Source organism: Ornithodoros turicata, chromosome 1, assembly GCF_037126465.1.
Source record: "Ornithodoros turicata isolate Travis chromosome 1, ASM3712646v1, whole genome shotgun sequence".
Taxonomy (NCBI): domain Eukaryota; kingdom Metazoa; phylum Arthropoda; class Arachnida; order Ixodida; family Argasidae; genus Ornithodoros; species Ornithodoros turicata.
In genome coordinates, this window is record NC_088201.1 from 196,152,730 (window position 1) to 196,176,462 (window position 23,733).

At 46.4% G+C, this 23,733-nt stretch overlaps 1 protein-coding gene across 4 annotated transcripts in view; it reads left to right on the top strand.

Annotated features, from left to right (window-relative positions):
* LOC135378927 (caspase-7-like) overlaps nucleotides 1-23,733 on the top strand; it is a 307,214-nt gene that overhangs the window by 124,024 nt on the left and 159,457 nt on the right. For all 4 annotated transcript variants that reach the window (XM_064612101.1, XM_064612102.1, XM_064612099.1 and 1 more), the window contains exons 5-6: nucleotides 17,579-17,720; nucleotides 17,813-18,003. In XM_064612101.1, coding sequence (XP_064468171.1) covers nucleotides 17,579-17,720; nucleotides 17,813-18,003 — 333 coding nt within the window. The remainder of the gene's footprint in view (nucleotides 1-17,578; nucleotides 17,721-17,812; nucleotides 18,004-23,733) is intronic.

Sequence of the window (23,733 nt, forward strand, 5' to 3'; positions counted from 1 at the left end):
GCACATTTTACCCGTATTTCGAGACTGTCTGATAATATTCTGCCTTGCGCCGAAAACGCGCGCTGTTGACGGTTTCCCTTCTTCCGACTTGATGGGAAAACAGTCCTCGGTCACTTATACCTTATTCAAAAACGTAACACAACTTGGTCATTCTGACACAACACATACCATGTGCGCGATGAGAGAACACGCTACTTTGGAAAACTTAGCACAGTCGCCACAAGTGGCGCTGACTGCCGTAAACAGGAGCGCCCTCTTGCCCTGCTGAACAGCCCTATGAGCGGACGGGGGCGATGATGCGTGAAGGTGGGTGATCTTGGAAGGCGGGCTTAAGACGGTCAATGGAGGCCGACTGGGTTGTACAAAGAACGTCGATAATGAAGGTCTTGGGACCTCGTCGGATCACTTTATAGGGTCCAGAATAGGGAGGCTCTAGAGAGCGGCCAATGCGACACTTTCGCAAAAAAATGTGTGCCGATGAGTGCAGGCTGGGCTGTACCAATAAGGACCGTGAAGCTGAGGCGCGGGTCGGTGTAAAGCGGATGGCCGCAAAAGCTCGGCGAACGCGAGTGAGAAAAGAAGAAGCATTCTCGGCAGAGACGGCTGGCGTGAAGTCGAGGAGGAGAGCCGTACACCAACTAAGCCGAAGAGCAGGCGAGGTTGGGCTTCACGGCGGAACGTATGCCGAGGAAGACGACGGGCAGCATATCGGCACATCGGGTGCGCTTGTCGTGAGCCATGATGGCCTGCTCCATGTGCCGATGAAAGCGCTAGACCAAGACATTGCTGTAAGCCGAAGTTCGGATACCCGTGCTACCCACAAAGAGAGTTAAAGCCTTGAAGAGGCGACTTTTGAATTTTGGGCCCTTGTCCTTCACAACCTCTTGAGGGACGCCAGAGCGGGAAATCCGTGTTCCGAGGAATGTGCGCGACGGTATCTGCGGTGGCGTCAGCTATGGGCGCCGCTTCAGGTCATCGCGTAATCAATCTACGCACGTCAGTAGGTAGCGTGCCCACGATGTTCAGGTGTACCCTTGAGAAACGGTCCGTGCGAGATAGAAGAGTGCCAAGGGGCGTGACAGTGTGGCGATGACATTTCGAGAGCTGACACGGTGTACAGGCGCGCACCCAGAGACGGATGTCCTTTCGCGCACCCGGACATATGGAACGCCGAAGAATCATAATGGTGGAGGCACACACACACAAGGGTGGGCTAAGAAATGAGTGCTGTCGAAGAAAGGGACGAAGGGCACAGGACAGGACTGGTGTGCGGCTCCGGAGGATCGAGTACCGATATTGCGCAGCCAGGAAAGTGACGTCTCTCAGCTTGCGGCTGGTCTTCTGCGAGACAGCAGGGTGCTGCATCTCGGGATCGCTTGTTTTTCTTGAGCAAGACGAGTAAATGTAAGAACTGCAGGCTGCCGGACCGACCGCTTCAACCCGGCTGATTGTGTCGGCAATGATGTTGGCAGTACCCTTAATGTGTCGAATGTCGGTGGAAATCTCGGTAATGTACGCTAAGTGGCGAGTTTCGTGCGGGCAGTACCTCTAACTAGCTGAGGTGAAAGCGTCGACCAGGGTGCTATGGTCAGTCCAGGTCACAAACCTCAGAACCTTCAAGAAGTGCCTGAAATGCCGGACAGCGGAATATGCGACGAGAGGTTCCCTAGCGGGATTCCGTAACGGAAGGCTTCCGGGATAAGAAGGCGAGTGTGGCTACAACGCCGTCCAACACTTGCTGGAGAGCCGCTCCGATGGAGTTGTCGGAGGTGTTCACGAGGAGCGATGTGGGAAGGGTTCGGGTGAGGGAAACTCCTCCTTTTCCACCAGCGAAAAAGAGAGACGAACAAAAATACGAGCCTTATCTCCGGCTGCCTTGTCCACCAACCCTGACCGAGCAATTTCTTTTTCTGTTTGTGCACCACCAATCACGTCGATCTTAAGCTGAGTTACAGTGGATATGTGGTCCAAGTATCCAACGAATTCCATTGCACGTTTAAAAGTGAGACGCCACTAATTAACGAAGTGTCGCGTTTTGCCCCACGAGTGTCGCCCTGTTAAAAACATTCCCTCTTAAAAACGGGAGAAGCGAATCTCTTGAAAGTTTGTGGAAGGTTAGACGGATAACCAACGGTAATAACTAAACGCGTAGCTTAATACAGGCCGCATCAGTGCTTGAACTACACTGTACCGAAAAAAGTACTGTGCCAAAATTCGTGTAGTTTCGACCGCTGTGTTATTTACCAAGGCTCAGTTCACTTTTTTTCGTCTCTGCTTGGGGCACACCAAAATCGTCGTCTTTATGTTAAAGGGACTATGAAATTTCCCGAAATCCCATACTTTTTTTCGATGGAAACTGTTCTTCCCGCAGAGAAACTAATATGCCACAAATTTTTCCGGACGAAATCGCTCCACTCTGCGAGGAGCGCGCGCTGGAAATGTCTCTTCCGCGTTCCTCCTCTCCCGCGCATATTTCCCTGCCGATGGTGTAACTGTACGGACCGCACTTCGGTTCCCCGTTACGTCACCGGTGTTGCACAATGGCAAGTAATGCCGCGAGCTCGCGCTGTGGCTGCCGCCACTGCCGAAATCTGCCGATCACGCGAAAGCTGCTGTCATGGAGATTTCCACTCCCGATGAACGCATACGCGGGATCCTACGGCGCATGCTCCTGGCGGGATTCCTCGGCCCGGCCACACGTCACGATGACGTGTTGCTGAGCCGGCCGTGGTCGCGTCAAGTTGCCCGTTGTGTCTCCGCTCGGCAGCTCGCCACGGCGCGGCACTAGCTGTCCTCCCTTCGCCGCTCCGTTTAAATTAGCTCCCGAGAAATCCGCTCGCGCGACGAAAGTAAAATTTCGGTTCTACACTCAGAAAAATGTCTTCTTTCGAACGAAACGAAGAAAAAAATCGTTTTATAGTCCCTTTAAGTAGCAGGGTACATGTGGACGCCGACGTAACCGGAATATCTAATCTCTATCACCGCACGTTTAAAAACAAGGTAGCACTAAGTGGCAAATTGCCGCGTTTTGCCCCGCTGTCCCCTATATTTTAGTTGTAAAGGAGGGTTAAAGGGACTACGAAATTTCCCGAAGCCCCATTATTTTTTTTTTCTGGAAACGGTTCTTCCCGCCGAGCAACTAATATGCCTAAAATTTTTCAGGGCGAAATCGCTCCACTGTGTGAGAAGCGTGCGCTTCAAGTTTCTCTTCCGTATTCCCCTCTCCCGCACGTATTCTCCTGTAGATCGAGCAACAGTGCCGTGCTGCTGGCCCCCGTTACGTCACCGGTATTGCGCAATGCCAAGCAACGCTGGTGCTGTGGTTCGGTGTTCTTGATCCCGAAATCCCGTAATTTCAGCATAATTTCACGTCCCGAAATCCCGGGATTTCTCAACGCCAAATCCCGGGATTTCGGGATTATAAATTTTGGCTTTATTGGCAACAAATATTCGATGGTACGAGTGAAAGAGAAGGAACGGTGTCCAACCGACTTTTTGTTCCATGCAACACTTCCCCGAAAAATATTATTTGCAATCCGAAACGAACCAACCTAGTCGTCCACGACACTTTACAACGACATTAGCTGCTGGCTCATGTGAACTACGGAAGCCATAGCGGAAAACAGCCCTCAAGTAGCATGAAACTCCCATGAAATCAGAAGGAGTCTTCCAATCCTACAACAAGAAATATTGCAGAACCTCTCTCTCTCCGCAGGATATCTCTTTTTTTTTGTGCTTTTGATCCTCACGAATACGTATATTTGAAACGTCAAATGTCAAATATAATGAGGGGAAAAAGGTCATTACAGAAACAAGTAAATGACACTAGACGTGTTTGAAATTCAAAATTACAGATTAACATGGCTTCCATGGCTGCACACAGTGTCCTCCGACGCTGCTCGCATCGTTCCATGAGTATATATATATATATATATATATATATATATATACATATATTTATAGATAAAAATAAAGCTATTCAATAAGGGTCAGAAGTGGAGACAGTGCTTCTACAGGACAAAGTATAAAATTTTATACCTTTTATACCTTGTCCTGTAGAAGCACTGTCTCCACATCTGATCCTTATTGAATATCTTTATTTATTTTTTGTCGTCAACCGCATTCCTTTATTTCAACTTCTATATATATATATAAACAGCAAAAGACGAAAAACAGCCGCGACGTGGATTATGAGCAAAAGGAAAGGGGACACAGCGACGGATTTGAGGTGTTAATAGAATACAAACAAAGGTTTATTTTACACAATTAAAACATTATTTAGGAAAATGGGGAAGTGTCGACGTTTCGGAGGGAAGCTCCTCCTTCTTCGGGACAGAAGAGGCAACAAGACTGTCCAAAGCCTTTATGGGTTCAGCTTGCTGACGTAATCTTGTGTATTCGCGCCACCTGGCGTTTGTCGGTGAGTCACGTTCTGGAAGGTTCGTTTGTCGTGTCCGGTGTGGTGTCACTGCCCTGACGTTCCGGGATCTTCTGAAGTCAGAGCTGGGGGTCATCGTCTTTCTTCCAAAGGCGTCGTCCGTGGTGAAATCATTATCTGGGAGTCCGGGGTATAGGTCATCGTATCTGGGAGCCTTAGGTGGCCTCCTCGGGAAGTCGTTGTTTGGGGCGTTGTTGTTCTCGTGGCCCTGTTGCTTCATCAATAGTCCACGTAAGGCCAAGTCATCTATCGGGTTTTTCCGTAGCATTGTCCGTAGTGCGGGGATGTCCTCCAGCCATATCTGAAAGAGAAGAAGAACAGGGCGACACGGAGGATAGCTAATTGTTTAAGTTTCTAACTGTTGACAGTACACCGGGATCTTCATTGATTGCGGATTTAAACTTATAAATCAAATATGACTCGCGTTCTTCCCTGCATCTGTCAGAATTGAAATTTGATTCAAGAATAAAAAAGGAGACGTCATTTATTGAGTGTCCGGGCTGTTTAAAATGGCGGGAAACAGGAAGCTTCGGCTTCTTGCTAACGTCTGATCTGTGGTTATTAAACCTGATCCTGAAGGATGTTTTACTTTGTCCCACACACTGACATTCACATGCTTTACACTGAATGACGTAGATGATGTTAGGGGAATTACAGTCAAAATCTCCGTTGATTTTGATGGAAAAATTCGAATTTGTACTTTTGACAATCTGGGTACTTTGCATTAACTTGCAGATTTGACATCTGCTGCCGCCACAAGGGCGACAGCCGGCCAGAGAAGCGTCCGGTTTGTTAACTTTTGACCTAACCAGACAATCCTGTAGGTTCCGAGAGCGTCTGTACGTAACGCGTGACGGTTCGGGAAATATCTGCCCCATCCGCTCCGACTGGAGAAGGATACTGTGGTGGCGGCGGAGTATACCGTTAATATTTGGAGCATTCCCGCCGAAAGTTACAACGAGGTTGACGCCGTCGTTGTCCGATGGTCTAGTGCGTTTTTCGAATAAGGTTCGGCGATCGATATTGCGGTCTTTGTCTAGGGCATTCTCAACTAGGCTTGTAGGAAATTTGCGGTTGACAAACGCGCGCTTCAGTTGATCAAGATTTCTGTCTAGGTTTTCGTTGTTGGAACAGATACGTCTATACCGTAGCCCCTGGCTGTAAGGTATAGCGAGTTCAGTGTGGCGCGGGTGGCAGCTGTTAAAAGAAAGATACTGTTGGGAGTCAGTAGGTTTGCGGTAGAGGTCAGTGGAGATGACACCGTCGGTTAATGTAACTTGAGCGTCGAGGAAATTAACTGTTACAGTGGAATATGAATGAGTACATTTGATGGAAAGGTGGACTTGGTTGATGTCGTTAATAAATTCATTCAGGTCATCCTCTGAATGCGGCCATATCATGAAAATGTCATCAAGGAAGCGCTTGTAGAAGGTTGGCTTTTTCTCACGTTTGGAGAAAAAACCTTCTTCTAGGGACCCCATAAAAATGTTGGCATAACTCGGCGCCATCTTAGTGCCCATGGCCGTTCCGTTAACTTGTAAGTAGTGCTTGCCATCGAATTCAAAGTTATTGTTTTTGAGAATTAGATTGAGAAAAGTGGAAAGAACAATGGGGTGAAATGCATGACCTGAGTATTTTTGGAATGCCTCCTCTGCTGCGAGGATGCCGTTGTCGTGCGGGATGTTTGTGTAGAGGGAGGACACGTCTAGTGTAACTAATATGCTGGAAGGAGAAGGTTCACACTCCGTTAGTAATTCGAGAAAATGGTTTGTGTCCTTAATGTAAGAAGGCAGTTGCGGAGGTATATCCTTCAGTAGGTAGTCAACAAAGCTAGATAGTTTCTCGGTAGCAGTCCCATTGCATGACACTATTGGGCGGCCTGGGTTTCCGGGTTTGTGAATTTTGGGAAGCATGTAGAACGTGCCTGGTCTGGTATCCTTAGGAAGCAAGTAATCGTATACGGTGCCGTCTATGATTTTCTTAGCTTTAAGATCTTTTAGGTGCTTAACAATATCGGCGGTAATTTGCGCAGTAGGATCAGCCTCGAGGGCTTTGTAAAATGCTGTGCAAGGTAGCTGGCGTAGGCCTTCCTCTATATAGTCTTTCTTGTCCATTACTACAATTGCACCGCCTTTATCCGTACGCTTAATTACTAAGTCGTTTCGGTTCTGGAGGTTAGAAAGACTGCGTTGTTCAGCCGGTGTTAAATTCGCCTTTGTCCTACGGCTAGGTGGGTTGTTGTGCGCATTGATAATGCCGTTGTGAACTGCTCGTATGTACATATCTAGAGCTTTATCGCGGTTGGCTTCCGGAATAAAGTTAGAGGGTTGTTTAAATGGTTGGACGTCTCCTTGAGGTTTCTCGTGAAAATATTCTTTGAGGCGCATACGTCGTGCGCAGTTGTCCAAGTCTAAATGGAGCTGGTATTCATTTGGCTTTCCGTAATTGGGACAGAACGAGAGGCCCCGACTAAGTAGTGAAATATCCGAATCAGTAGGGAAGTGAGAGGACAAATTTAAGACACTGGAGGACTGCGCGGGTTCAGCTTCAGTCGAAGAGGAAGGTATCGTGGAAGCGCGTTCTAGATTAGAGACAACTTGGGGGGTTGGCGCGTAATTAGTTGATTGAATACAGTTTGCAGGTTCCGAGATCTGTTCTGTGGTTCCGAAACTTGGCACAATTTAGGGGTTAACGTTGTCCCTGAGTAGCTTTCTACGTTTGGTGCTGAGGAGTCTTTCTGCCCTATCTTTTGCGAACTTATCCAGATCCGACTGGTGGTCTTCGGTTAGGGAGGTTCTATTACGGATGTCTTCAACCTCTCCAGAGACCTGGCGTAGGGAGTCCTCACAATGATCAATTAAAACGTCCACTAAAGCGCAGGAAGCGTTGTTTAAGATTCCCTCCCACTTACCTTGATGTGCTGATTTAAGGTGAAACGTTGGCCTGACTTTTATAGCAAGTCCTCTGGGGATTTTGTTCTGTTCTTTGTACGATTTTAACGCGGTATGATGGGAGTAATATCGAGCGGATTTGTCGGCTAATTTTTGAAGTTTCAAGAAACCTTGCGTGCTAGGTGAAGGCCGGCGACTCGAATGGGAATGGGTACTCTCACCGGCGGTTAGTCATTCTAGTCGAGATGCCCTTGCCGTCCGTTCTTGTCGTCGTTGTCCCATGATGTCGGCTTCCTCTATGGTGGGCCACGTACGATCCGGGATAGCAGGTGTGTCAGGCCGGCGCTGTGGCAGTCGTCGTAGTAGCCGGGGCACCAGGTCCTGCAGGTTGCGGCTCATCATCCATACCCCGCTGAAGTTCGGGTGAAGGCCGTCAGCTGCAAGCACCCGGGCTGGTCGTCGCTTGTGGAATAGGTGGTCCAGGTAGCACATGTCGGGCGAGTTCCGGCAGAGCTTCACTAGTAGGCGGTTGAAGACTGTGGCTCGCGGGTTACACTGGTACTCCCTCCTCCTGTTAACATAGGGCAAACGTCTGTTATGTGATCTTGGGAGTATCAGTGTGCACACAGCGGTTTCTATTATTCCGCCTCTGGCCCTGATTCTTTCCAGGAGTCGTTGATAGTCCGAGAAGGCCTGCTGCGGGTCCGGGTACGGCATATCGTTGGTCCCGCAGTGCAAGACCACGAACGCTTGGCGGTAGGTCGTCCACCTCCTCGAGAAAGTCCAGAATCCGCCCTCCACTTCGAGAGACGAACATGGTGGGCACCCGTCGGCATCCGGAGTTGAAGTACTGAAAAAGATACTTGGTTTGTGAGTCCCCAAGAATAGCCGATCTGGTATAGACGTATCTGTTCCAACAACGAAAACCTAGACAGAAATCTTGATCAACTGAAACGCGCGTTTGTCAACCGCAAATTTCCTACAAGCCTAGTTGAGAATGCCCTAGACAAAGCCCGCAATATCGATCGCCGAACCGTATTCGAAAAACGCACTAGACCATCGGACAACGACGGCGTCAACCTCGTTGTAACTTTCGGCGGGAATGCTCCAAATATTAACGGTATACTCCTCCGCCACCACAGTATCCTTCTCCAGTCGGAGCGGATGGGGCAGATATTTCCCGAACCGCCACGCGTTACGTACAGACGCGCTCGGAACCTACAGGATTGCCTGGTTAGGTCAAAAGTTAACAAACCGGACGCTTCTCTGACCGGCTGTCGCCCTTGTGGCGGCAGCAGATATCAAATCTGCAAGCTAATGCAAAGTACCCAGATTGTCAAAAGTACAAATTCGAATTTTTCCATCAAAATCAACGGAGATTTTGACTGTAATTCCCCTAACGTCATCTACGTCATTCAGTGTAAAGCATGTGAATGTCAGTATGTAGGACAAAGTAAAACATCCTTCAGGATCAGGTTTAATAACCACAGATCAGACGTTAGCAACAAGCCGAAGCTTCCTGTTTCCTGCCATTTCAAGCAGCCCGGACACTCAATAAATGACGTCTCCCTTTTTATTCTTGAATCAAATTTCAATTCTGACAGATGCAGGGAAGAACGCGAGTCGCTTCACGTATAGCATATGTTTGTAACTCAAACGTCGCCATGCCAGTACTGGACAGGCCGAAACAGCTGTCCATACCAAGAACAAAGAACAGAAAAAGAAGAAAAAAGGAAAAGAGGGAGAAATAGGGATGCGTGGCTGGAGCGAAGCCACTGAGTGGAGCCGTAAAAATAACACCGACGCATGTTTCCCGCGTTGTTGTTTTCTTTCGTTTCTTTTTTTTTTCAGAACCAAACGAAACGAAATATTCCACCTTTTGTAGATTCTTTGCACAACATTTTATTGTGGTGTACGCCAACCTGTGTGAAGCTCATAGAAGCAGAAAGTATCTCAACAACTCCTGTTTGCTATTTTATCTATCCATTATAGCCCCTAATAGATATACACGTGAGAATCTACCGTTTACCCTATATTACCCTCATCGTGGTTTCAGACAACTGGTCATGTAAAAATGTGTAGTGTATTTTTCACACGAGTAATGTGATTTCTGTTTGCATATCACCAAAACCCTCGAGACTAGGGAGCTACGCAAACAGACGCACGCGGGCAGTGTCCGGCTGTTTTCGTAGTTCCCTAGCCTCAGGTTTTAGAAATATGAATTATAATGTCCAGCTCGCTTTCTCTTTAGCAATTCTTTCATTGTGATTTTTGTGTAACGTTCGTTGTCGGCTCTTTGTGCTAGCAGAGCTATAATTTATAACCGAATATATTTGACTTTATGCCTTCCTGATGGTTTATGTGGATGACACTTACAAAATTTCACGTTTTGGCGTTACGGTTTGGTGTATGCTTAATTCACGTTGCCAATTTAATGAAGGTAACATGTTTAAATTACAAGTCATCAAACTAAATTCTACTCCAAAACACCCTGCGAACCTCTCCAACAAAAGGCCCCATGAGAAATTCACACAGAAATTTCCAAGGCTATAAGGCGTGCCAAGGTGTGAGGCCCGATGTTGAATATCGATTCGCCGAGGTAACCGCAGGAGAGCTACGGCCTGGTCTGAGGTCTTGCGGCGGAACCTTAAAATAACATGTCGCTACAATGCAGCACTGAGACGGGACGAAGGGCGGTTAAAACAAGGAGACAAACGTATCTGCCTCTTCCTCCCTTTGATCACCTTAAAAGAACCACAGCAAGGTCTGCGGTTCTGAGGTAGAACCTCAGAATTTCTCGAGGTAACCTTAGAAGAACCACAGCCGGGTCTGAGGTCCTGAGGTAAAGCCTCAGGATTTCTTCAGGTAACCTCAGAACAACCACAGGCAGTTCTGAGGTAACCTCAGACAACCTCAAGATATCCTGAGTTAACCTCAGGATTTCTGGGGTAACGTCAAGACGTTTTTCCAATAGGGAAAGGACTTATTATTTGCCTAGGAATATGTTTCACGCGATAATTTGTGTTCTATGAGGTATTCAGTGTGAGCACGTCGTAAATGTGAGAGTTAGCATTAACAGAAACCATGCCTACGGAAACTAAACTGCAGTGTATTCTGTAGGACTATTCTGAACATCATATTTATTTATGATAACTTTTGTTTAACACATTTATTGCTCAACCAGGTTTCCAATACTATGTCATACATCCATAGTTAACCTTGATGTTGAGGTACGATAAACTAACGACATCAGCTCGACTGCTTCATTGCCACCTTACACGATGGTGTTACATCAGCTTGAAGTGACCTGTTGAGGTACCTGGAAAGAGGCAAAAGCCCAGTAGTCACGTTACATGACCAATATATTGGACTTGGAAAAAAAAAGAAAGAGTAGTAATTGGTACAAGTTCATATAAACTGCTTTTTGGTCTTCTGCAAGAAACCTGCCTTCTTCGTAAATCAACTTATCCAACTCGCAACCTGGACTGAGACGACTCCCTGTACAGGTTGCAAGTTGCACCGAGGATCTGCGCCCATTTGTATATGTGTCAAGGACGAAGGCACCAAGCTCAAACAGCTGAAATGTCACCATTTAGCTAAAATGGTATGTTTGCTAGAATACACAAGAGCTGATAACTGAAACATCTACACATATACATTATATGACATGCGTAATTTTTATGCATATGAGAGCACAGGATGTATTCTATTTTGCACTGTCACACAGCTCATCTAACAACTCTTTTGGCGCCAAAGTTATCAGCAAGTAGGGGATGGAATAGCTGCACAGCCTTCACAGGAAGCCAGTGCAAGCTGAACTGGTTGAACACCGCACTGCATCACTGATATAGTAACGGTTGGTAAGGTTATTTTTGATAATGTAAAATAAAGAACCGAGTTTTATCAGGAACAAAATCTCCTGACGACATGGTGCATCAAAGTAGGTTTCTTTATTTTAGAGGATAACTGCAGAGCACTTGCTGGAGTTGTTCTGCCATGTTACCCCCGTGAAAGACTTTAGCTGCCGTACACTTGGGCCGCCCTTGACTGAGAGAAGAATAACACAGTATGCAACTCCAGTTCAGGTGAATGAAAATGGATGTAATCCACCTGAGTAATGATTATAATGTAAGGTACAAATGTCAGCACGTCTTAAAAGCGACCTAGTTTATTCAGATGTAAACAAGAAAATGTCCCACTCAATATCGTATATGTGCGCATGATAAGGTAAACTGAAATGAAAAAAAAAAACTGTGAATAATATGCAGAGCCCGAATGATAGCCAAAAACAATGCCGCAAACAGGAATCTGCAAGGATGCTGTACAGCATTTGTCTGTTCTGAATAGTAGGTTGTAGTGATCACACTGTCTCACCTCAGGGGCTTCAGGCTCCGCCCAGGAAATTACCCGTAAATACGAAAGCAGATGATTGAGGACAAAAGAACGGATACATATGTTCAATATATTACATCAGTACATTACATAAATTTTCTATTATAGTAAGCCAACGGACAACCGACATTCTTCCCCCCTCTAGGTTGAGCAGAGTTGACCCAACGCTTGCTTTCCGCATGCCACGAAACACCTCTCGTCAAGGTGCTGCATTAATCCACCGAATGCGCCTCGATGTGGCCTTTACAGATCAGTGGCGTTACCGCTTGAGACAAGTTGACTCTCCCACCTGCTGCCACTGTGGTGCTCTTGAGGATCTGGAGCATATTCTTCTTCATTGCCCTCACTACCAACCTTCCCGAACCACACTCTCCGAGTCTCTTCGTCAGCTGGACTCTCGCCCTTTCTCCCTATCGAAATTGCTTGGTCCCTGGCCCAATCCAGCCCAGCAACGCTCTGCGCTCAAAGCTCTTCTGACATTTCTCGACACCATCGGACTTCGATCGTTATTGTGAAGGGGCTCGTTATTTTATTCCCCCATTCCAACCAGCAATGGGGTAGAGTATCGCCTGTGGCGATGAAACTCGCCACTCTCCAAGGTCGAAAACAAAAAAGTTGGTGTTGTTGCTATTGTAGTATGCTTGGTATGATCACGCTATGCGAAGTCTATTTTTATCAACAGTGCATCACCTGAGTTTAGCGACTAGGTTGGGTAACTCTCTGTCTTTTACTCTTTCGCTCTCCCTCTTATGTTCCGTAACCGGCCGTAAGGTTCCAAGTCGTGCAGATGAGAATTAACCCATTTGCGGAATCATGAAATATATGATAGCATTTGGACCAAACGGACTGAAATATCCTTGTTAGCCGCAATAACGAAAAGTACTCATACTTTTGCGCCGTTTAGGTGGATGTTCTTTCTTTAGTGTAGACAGGTATTGTGATAGCACTCCACCTTGTTCTTAACACTGAGCTCGGTATCCAGTACGTTCAAGAGATTCCGCGTCCCCTTCATAATCGCAATCATAGAAGTGCATCATTCACATGCATAAGTGCAATCATCAATGCATACATCATAGATGGCACCGCATCGTCTTTCAATTCCGGAGGTCCGATTGCTTCGTGCCATCAAAAGATGTCCGTCTCGTCACTGGGAAGCATAAGACAATGCGTGCCCAGCGAATATTGCTGTGAATCAGGGCAACCAACCATCCAACATCGTCTCGGCATGTCGGCAAAAACCACAGTATCCGGCTGCGATAAACTGCGACCATCGCGCGGTAGCAGGCGTCATGGAGATTTTAACTCCTGATCCTCCTGATGAAAGTATATGCGGGATCCCACGGCGCATGGTCATGGCGGGAGCACGACACGTCACTATGACGTATTTCGGACCCGGCCGTGGTTCCGTCAAGTTGCTCGCTGCTCAAGTTGTTCGCTGTGTCTTCCCGCGGCAGCTTGCCACGGCGCGGCGGCAGCTGTACTCCCTTACTCACTCGGTTTAAATTCTCTCCCGAAAAAATTCCTCGCATAACGATTGTAAAATTTTGTTTCTAGACGCAGAAAATTGGAGATCTGAAGATCTCGAGAACTCAGACCTGGAAATCTGGTTTTATTCGAAATTGTTCATTAATTCCTTTTTTAGCGAGCAGCTTTCTTGTGGTCGTCGTGGGCCATCGGATCACAGAATAAATCATTGCGGGCACATGCGCACCACTTGCCTTTTGTGTAAGATCCTTTGCCTAGAGAGACAAATGCTGCTGCAACAACAACTGTAGCAACAGAGTAACTCCAAACGTCTAAGACTACAGAGTTACAAGAATCGCAATCACTGGGCACCATATAGCCTTCCAGTAACTCCAGTGACGACAGCGTTTCGCTTGTTGGATTGCCTTAGGTGACTGCTCAGGGTGATTCTGATGAGATCGACGGCACTGGGGACAACAGCAGAATTCCAACCAGTACCACATTTATTAACTCGGTAGTAAATGAACCTGAGCATGGGGCGACGGCTGAAGACAACACGACTTGCTTACGAAGAAGCAAAAGGACGATCAGGCTCATGCAGCGTTTTTCCATAGCTTGAACTTCTGACTCTGATTAGAACTTGGGATGGGATGAGTATCATGACCTGTGTTTCAGTATAACAGTAGTCTTGTAGCAAAGCGGAATTGCGTAATGGCCGTTAATTCCTCTTGGAATAAAGGCAGAAATGGCGTATTTCTTCATCATTCTTCTCTCTCTAACGAAGGCAGCGGCCATGTCCAGATAAAACTATCGAACCGCATGCTCAGCAGTGCATGTAACACTGCTGCCATAGTGCTGTTATTCGTGCTACTCACCGTATTTGTGCAGTGATGTCCAATATATACAATTTTTCAAAACTATCAATGTATTTCCTTTGAGCACAGGTTGCTCTCCGTCATGCACTCATTTGTTCTTTGTTTCTCACATCACGTATCGATCCGCATGTTCATGAATTCCTCTTATCTGTGACATGTAAAAAAAAAAGAAATACAGTAATGCACCTTGCGCTGTACGCCACCGATAATTTCAACTTGTGTTTCAAAGCTTTGTTCATGGCAATTTTTTTGTGTGGCGTGATCCCTTCTTGTCTTCAGCAGCAACTTAGTGAACGTATTAGAAGGGGCGCCATATTCGCCCTCTGCTTACGCCGTTTTTATTGTGTGTATGAAAACAGCTGTTAGCTGAATAAACGCGGATCGCCAATTGTTTAGATGAATACATGCGGTACCTACCCAGCAGGTAACGACTACAAGTACCAGGGTCAGACCGTGTCCATTAAAAAAAAAAAAATATATATATATATATATATAGATACTCATATGGAACGATGCGGCAGCACCAGAGGACACGTGTTTCGCCGTGTTTGCGGCTCATCGGCCCTGAGTAGCTGCGCATCGTTCCGAATTGGCAAACCAGGGGTCACTCAGCGAGCGATATACACCTGGGAGGGTGACTGAGCACTCCTCAATGCCACAGTGCAAGCCAGTGAATTATAATGCAGGGGGAAAAGCCATTAAAGGAACAAATAAATTATGCTAGACGTGTTTGAAATTCAAGCTTACAGATTAACATGGCTTCTATGGCTGCACGCAGAAAAACAGATACTCATATGGAACGATGCGGCAGCACCAGAGGACACGTGTTTCGCCGTGTTTGCGGCTCATCGGCCATGGGTAGCTGCGCATCGTTCCGAATTGGCAAACCAGGGGTCACTCAGCGAGCGATATACACCTGGGAGGGTGACTGAGCACTCCTCAATGCCACAGTGCAAGCCAGTGAATTATAATGCAGGGGGAAAAGCCATTAAAGGAACAAATAAATTATGCTAGACGTGTTTGAAATTCAAGCTTACAGATTAACATGGCTTCTATGGCTGCACGCAGAAAAACAGATACTCATATGGAACGATGCGGCAGCACCAGAGGACACGTGTTTCGCCGTGTTTGCGGCTCATCGGCCATGGGTAGCTGCGCATCGTTCCGAATTGGCAAACCAGGGGTCACTCAGCGAGCGATATACACCTGGGAGGGTGACTGAGCACTCCTCAATGCCACAGTGCAAGCCAGTGAATTATAATGCAGGGGGAAAAGCCATTAAAGGAACAAATAAATTATGCTAGACGTGTTTGAAATTCAAGCTTACAGATTAACATGGCTTCTATGGCTGCACGCAGAAAAACAGATACTCATATGGAACGATGCGGCAGCACCAGAGGACACGTGTTTCGCCGTGTTTGCGGCTCATCGGCCCTGGGTAGCTGCGCATCGTTCCGAATTGGCAAACCAGGGGTCACTCAGCGAGCGATATACACCTGGGAGGGTGACTGAGCACTCCTCAATGCCACAGTGCAAGCCAGTGAATTATAATGCAGGGGGAAAAGCCATTAAAGGAACAAATAAATTATGCTAGACGTGTTTGAAATTCAAGCTTACAGATTAACATGGCTTCTATGGCTGCACGCAGAAAAACAGATACTCATATGGAACGATGCGGCAGCACCAGAGGACACGTGTTTCGCCGTGTTTGCGGCTCATCGGCCATGGGTAGCTGCGCATCGTTCCGAATTGGCAAACCAGGGGTCACTCAGCGAGCGATATACACCTGGGAGGGTGACTGAGCACTCCTCAATGCCACAGTGCAAGCCAGTGAATTATAATGCAGGGGGAAAAGCCATTAAAGGAACAAATAAATTATGCTAGACGTGTTTGAAATTCAAGCTTACAGATTAACATGGCTTCTATGGCTGCACGCAGAAAAACAGATACTCATATGGAACGATGCGGCAGCTGATATATATATATATATATATATATATATATAGGGTGAGGTAAAAGGATTATCAAACGGCCACGAAGTTTTACAGAAGTTCAAAAAAAGACGCGGAAACAGATTTTAGGGAAGTTAAAAACACTAGTTTATTACATGGGGAGACGTTAAAAAGTAAAATGGGGAAGGGGTCGACGTTTCGACAGTGGCACTGTCTTCGTCAGGACAAAAGATGCGTAGCTGATTACTGTAGCAAAAGATGCGTAGCTGTAATCAGCTACGCATCTTTTGTCCTGACGAAGACAGTGCCACTGTCGAAACGTCGACCCCTTGCCCATTTTACTTTTTACCGTCTCCCCATGTAATAAACTAGTGTTTTTAACTTCCCTAAAATCTGTTTCCGCGTCTTTTTTTGAATGAAAAAAATAGCCGGAGCTCTTTGGCTGCACGTATAGCATATGTCTGTAACTCAAACATCGCCATGCCAGTACTGGACAGCTGTTTCGGCCTTCTTGGACCTCATCAGCAGTACGCAGGCAGGCAACGTTTGAGTGGATGGCGTCAGAAGGTCACGTAACACGTGATTCCTCCCGTCAGGGTGAGATAACTCACTCACTGAAAGCCCAGTGCAAAGCCAGTGAAGTATAAAATGAAAAAAATAGCCGGAGCTCTTTGGCTGCACGTATAGCATATGTCTGTAACTCAAACATCGCCATGCCAGTACTGGACAGCTGTTTCGGCCTTCTTGGACCTCATCAGCAGTACGCAGGCAGGCAACGTTTGAGTGGATGGCGTCAGAAGGTCACGTAACACGTGATTCCTCCCGTCAGGGTGAGATAACTCACTCACTGAAAGCCCAGTGCAAAGCCAGTGAAGTATAAAATGAAAAAAATAGCCGGAGCTCTTTGGCTGCACGTATAGCATATGTCTGTAACTCAAACATCGCCATGCCAGTAGTGGACAGCTGTTTCGGCCTTCTTGGACCTCATCAGCAGTACGCAGGCAGGCAACGTTTGAGTGGATGGCGTCAGAAGGTCACGTAACACGTGATTCCTCCCGTCAGGGTGAGATAACTCACTCACTGAAAGCCCAGTGCAAAGCCAGTGAAGTATAAAATGAAAAAAATAGCCGGAGCTCTTTGGCTGCACGTATAGCATATGTCTATATATATATATATATATATATATATATATATATATATATCGCATTAACGGGACAGTGCAAATATTTCTCTTCGCTGCATGACAGAAGCCATAACAACACCAACGGAAAAGAAACGAGATTGATCATTTGCGTCGTTTGTGAGTTTTGTGAGAAAGAAAGCGCAATTCATGCTTCTGAGGTGGATATTTTTGCACTTGAGTTCCGCTTGAATGAAACGTTGACGGCGTCTGAGGTAAGAGATGTGCAATGCCAATACTGTCAGTAGCTTGCTAATACGGCGGTAACAACTAACGTATTTGCGGGTAGGTCTTCTAAGAATGAGACGTAGCTGATTCGCCTTATCCCAGTACATCACTTGTGGCAGCACTCGTCCACAACATCTCAGGCTGCCGCTTATTTGCAGAAGAGTCCTGACACGCAAGAACAATCGGGAGCTGAAGCAGACGCCAAGACCATAGAAAGTGTATTTGGTGGCGTCATTGGCTTTGACGTTAAAGTTTACCACGCTTCCGCACCAGCGGATATCCGCGAAAAGCTCAAAACATGTAAGACATGTTTTTTACTTCTAGCATCCCAAACTAACGTTTCCCTTTTAGGAACCCCAAAGAATAATTTCATTTTCTTTGTTTCTGAACAGGTAAAGACGATATTGAGAAGGATTCATCGAGAGCATCAGATTGCTTCGCCTGCTTTGTGTTGGGTCACGGCAAGGAAGATATCACGTTCCCTTTCGGCGGCGAACTGATTGACCTGGAATACATCTACGAACAGTTCAGCAACAAAGTCTGCACGAAGCTTCTTGGGAAACCCAAATTGTTCTTCTTACACGTAAGCTTTTCTATCGTAGCCTCGGGTAATGCGACAAGCATGCCGAGCAAATGTGTATTTATACCATAGAATACAAGGCGGTTATATTTATTAGAACAAGAAAAAAAAAGGAGGAAAGGTAAGCCAAACGCGACGTCGTCTTGCCATTCCGAAGTAAATAAATAAAAGAAAACTAAAATAAAAAGAAAAGAATTAGGAAATAAAAGATAAGCTAACAAACGATGAAGGGGGAGTGATCTAAATTAAAGAAAATGTTGCCTTTAAAAATATGGCTATCAAACGATGAAAGAAGGGTGAGATTGAATAAAGAAAAGATGACTTAAAAAAGCTGAAGTTCTTGCGTTGAGGGTGAGGGTGGGACACTGAAGAATGAGACCTGTGCAGCTCAGGAACATCAAAACTGTTGTCACAGAGCGCTGTGTGGGGTGTCGTACTCGGCCGAGCAGAGTGGCCAGAAAAATGCCTGTGCATCGCAGTTCGAGTAGGCGTCGTCTGAGCGTGACTCGAGGGGTGTCTAATCTCATTGTCGACGGGACATGGAATATCAGCTTAAACCGTGCTAGTGGAGCATTTTTGCGAGTGACTCGTTTTATAGAAAAGCAGAGCTGTCCTGGAGACGAAGTCGTCGTCGTTGTTGAATGGACGCTAACGCGAGCAATGGTGTGTAGCAACGAAACCCATCGACGGGTCGATGGACCGGAGATGATCGTTCAATCGGACAGCGTTTTCTTGAAACTGCCGGGTGCCGCTATGGCGGATTCGGCGTATCTGTAATCGACAGGCAGAGGCTGAAAGTGGTAGTGAACAGTTACGGAAGTTGACATCCCCATGTGCCCGACGTGCTAAGGTGTCTATGCGAGCATATCCGTGCAGGCAAGTGTGACTGGGTACCCACTGGGAACACAGGTCATGACCCTAGAATAGAAGTCGGTTGTTGATGACTATCATTGTATCCAGGCAGCCGATTGTTCTGGCACAATAATTTGTCCGAATTTCTAGGGCTGCCTTACTGTCCCCGTTCAGATTTCACGCGCTGGGCGCTGATCCCACTATGCGGTTCAACGCGATCAGTTTGGCGGAGAGCTTGGACTTGTTTCATAGGGGAGTTTCTTTGCCTCTTCAAGGTCTTCATGTGCGATATAAAAGGCTGCTGTTTATCCGCCTTGAGGCACTGATCCATCGATGTACACATGGAGTCGTTGAGAGTAAGCTGAGCTGACGTGTTCCAGGGTAAGTTGATGAGCAACAACGGGAGGAACAGAGTTTTTCTTCAGAAGACCAGGAATGTGGGCACATACAGGGGACCTACGAAGAGCCAACATTGTTGGGGCATAGGAACGTACTGATTGTGGGAGGCACATTTTCAGGCTGTCAACAGCAGATGGGTCAAAGTCGCCATATTCCCATGCATTTCAGCCAATTCCCCGCGTCAAACGTTGGGGGCTGCCCTTCTGTGGAACTCTGTTGCCAGCATGAAGAAATCGGCCCCGCGAAGCAAGAGCAACCTGGGTACATTTTTCGCAAAACGGGCTATTTTCCGAAAATAGCCAATGTTATCCAAGCCAAGCACGTTTGAAGTGATGGCTGTGATGGCTGTAGTGAAAGCAAATGTGTTGTGTGCTTCTCTGTCTAGTCTCTGGACTTCACGGAATTACGAATGGCTGTAGTGCTCGGACGTCCCACCGGTTCCACCTTGCCAGCTCGAAAGAGTGATCCTTTTCTCAGTAGCAACGTAGCGAGGTCGCGAAGACACGGTGATGTGCTACTGTTTTCACAAGTCGTTCTGTTCTGCACAATCAGAGACAGACCGTGCATTTAACTTTAGCCCGAAAATTGCTGCAGGAACTGCACAGTGCTCTTCGTGGCAGTGCTGATTACGTGCACGTCCATGCGTTACGTGCCCCGTATCGTGCTGTGGGCCAAAGTGTGCTGAACCCCTTCGTTCACCAGCAACATTTTGTGCCACCAGTCCGCCATGGATGAAATGTAATCCTAAAAATACGATCTGTTTCTTGAGTTCTAGAGAAAAAAGATTGCGGCAACTAACGTATGACCCCATAAAGCTCTCTCTGCACTCGGTTGCAACAGTTGCAACGAATGCCGGCTAAGTTATACTGGTCTGTTTTGAGACTCTCTTCCCCCTGAACGTGAGACATGTGTGAGTATCAGCCTGCAATGACATGATTACAATAATGACTGGCACAGGCACACTGAGGAAGTCAGAATGGTTCCAATTTATTCCCTGATTATCTTGTACGATCTGGAACTTGTAGAATTTTGTTACATGTAAGAAACTGGCCAGAAGGCGGGCTCTTCAGCAGGTACGGAGCAATTGGAACCAGAATTAGCAACTGCACTATAAACCATGTAACGCATATGTAACGGTTAAGTACCGCTTGGCCAAGAGGTACATTTTTTTTTAAATGTACCTCTTAAATTTAAGGGGTACACGCGCCCTCACATGCGGTACATGTAACGGATAGCGCGCAGCGATTTAGGCCTACCCGTCGGGGTGGTTCCCCTCCTCTACGATATATTAACAGCCCCAGGAAGCTACGCTGTACGATAAATACCACAAACAAATAGCTTTATTCGAAAGTTACATCCATTTCAGGGGTGATGCTTGTCCATCGCGAGCGTACATTGTCATGATCCACAAACGCAGAACACACTGGGCACAACGTTTATGGATGCACGCTGACCACTGCATATCTCCCTCATCGTCGCAGCTGCTCTGTGGTCACGCTTCTTTATCTCTTCTACACCTTTGGATTGCTGTTCTTCCCCAACTTCCATATCTTCCGCAGAACGTAACACCAACCACAGAAGATGATTGACTCACCCATTTACGACATCGCCAGGACATAACCTAGGAGAAAATACAGTGTAAAAAAATCCAACAACAGAAATAGCTTGCCTGAAAAACGTGCCTACTTGCTTGTGTAATCCAGGTATAAAGTGCAATGTAGGCTTCTCTAATACACGCATCAACGTTCGTGCATGAAGCGCAAAGTTCGTTATCTTCGTCCCTCAGTCGTTGTGTCCAGCCTGCAGGTGATTAGGACCACTGGGAATCAGAGCGAAGATGAACGAAAATGCGTCGTGCGGACGAATAATTACTTCATACATATAATACGCACCTTAAGTGACTCCAATCTTGAAAGCGTCGAACGAGTTTTTCAAAGACCGAGCAGACTCGTCCTCGCTCCCCGACGTTTCAAAACAAACTGATTTGCCAGCGGTTGCAAGAAACTCATTATTCCCAAACGTGCGATCCCTCACGGTCACAGGTTCTAGTTATTGCACTTGTTTGATAGAATGATAGTGCTGATTCATTACGGCACAGCTGCATAAGGGAATTTGTAAACTGGCATTCGAAATCACGCGAAATATTTTTGCAGCGCATGGAGATCGTGAGAAGGCGTTCGTACTCAAGCGCCGGAAACACGCGGTACACATGAGGTACAGCTGCTACAGATCGTGCTTAAAAGGTACCTAGCCGGTACGGATGAGTCTCAGAGCCCTTGTACCGATTGAATTTCGCAGTGGTAGCGAACTGTACCTGTTGGTTGAGGACTGTACATCATGTGTACCGCTTGGCCCAGGTTCGAGTCCTCTTCCATGCGGTACATATCGGGTGCCGGATTTAGAGTGTACCCCAACCTAGTGAAGTCCCCACCTTCTAGCATGCAGTTGCCACGACACAGGGGTACACTCCTTGAGACCACTGTCTGAACAGTCTAGGTTTCTTAATAGGTAAACTTTTTCATAACAGCACTTACAATGCAAGGAGTATTTGGCATGTGTATCATAACAACGCATTGTGCTGTTTGTGCATGAGAAATTACACATTGGCCGCACAATTGCCACAAAATTTGGTTCCCAAATAGACAAACATGGTATTTAATAATCGAATAATATAGCTCACCTGACGGTAGATGAAAGGATATGTACAGAGGATAATATATACAGTGGACACAGTGGATACCATATAGGCTCCTAATTTCCAAACAACATCTGAGCATTATAATTCTGTCACTGACTAGTATGATGCCTCCATTGGTATGTGCTACACGTCACCTGCATCACAAGGTTATCAAAAAGGGTACAGTGAGCAGTACCTGACAAGACATGGGTTTCGACAGAATAGACATGCACCGACCCATACAAAAAAGCTGAGGGCCGACTAATGCAGTGTCGCTCATGGCCAGTTGTTTTGCAACATAACGCCACCAGTTAGAAAACTAGCAAGCTCAGAACTGGCAGAAATGTTCTTTTATGTTGCTCTGCTTATGTGTTTTCTGTTCACGATCATGATCGATAAAGCTATGGATTTCATAAGCTAGTTTTCCCTCTGTTTACGCTATCTTTGAGTGAGCACATGTACCACTATAGTTAATGCTTACTACGGGCCTCGGTGGCTCAGTCGGTAGCGTGTTCGCCTTCCCCGGCCGAACCCGGCCGAGGACGCCAGCAACTTGATGGCAGGGTACAAGTTGCTTAGACACGCCGTCTTCCGCGAGGGACGTTAAATACGGGGTGTCGTGTGATGAGCTTTCATCGCACGTTAAAGAACCCCCAGATGGGCAAAAGCAATCCACAAACCGACCGCTGTGCCGTTGCTCATGATCTCAGTTGTCTCGCAACGTAAAACCCCCCATTATTAACCAATTATAATATAAGTTAATGCTTACGCAACACGTGTTAGGTAGATAGGCAACTTCATATGGAACATATGGGTGATACACAATTACTGCATAAGTGCAGTTCGCCTAGGCCGCAATGCAGTGCAGTTGGTGCTACTTGTGACACTGTGGTCAGTGGTTTCTGGTTCATGGTCTGAAGATGACGTGCGAACTCTGAAATTCTTGGCCAACAAAAAGTACGAAGAAATGGGTGCATCGGACTTTGTTACACCTATTTACTATTGCTTTTCGGGAGCAGCACTTACTGGAACTTTTGGACCAGCGTTAGTCCATGGATTGGAGATCACTAAAGAGTGGATAAATATATACTAAGTATTCTGAGTATATGCACAATTTCTGTAGGATCTCCCACATGAAAACACTACCAAAGTCGTGTCCTGCAAGTTTCAAGCATATTGAAAGGGATATCAACACACAAAGTAACAATTCCTCGCTTCTCAGGCACTCAGGAATTAAGAGGCAAGCCTATGTAACAAGTACAATAGCTGCATTACGTATATAGTTATTATGTCAGGCATAGAAATGGCTCCGGGCACTGAGAACCTGCACACTCAGCTAAAATAAACAAGTCATTGAAAAGTATTCTCCAGCATTTTTGGGTGTCAAAACTGCATCGCCTTTTTTGTGATCATTATGATGCACTGGTCTATACTCCTTGCAGAACGCGGACAAGAGCACTTCACATGAAAAATCTATCATAAATTCCAACGTTTTGGGACCTCTCGCTTGTGCCGTCCTGTGTGACCGACTGCAAATATGCCAGAATATGCACTAGTGTTCAGTATAGAGGATATCTCGCGTAAAGTGTCAATAAATTTTATTTGAAGGGAGCAATAAAAGAAAAACGACCGCTACTTTTCTGCTCCTTGAGTTGCAAACAGGTGCTACATTAAAAGTATCACCTGTTTGTAACTCAACTAGCGTAAAAGTAACCGGTCGTTTTTTTCTTCTTTTATTTCGCTCTTTCAATAAAATTTATTGACACGTTACATGAGACACCCTGTATGCGTATGCAATATAAAAT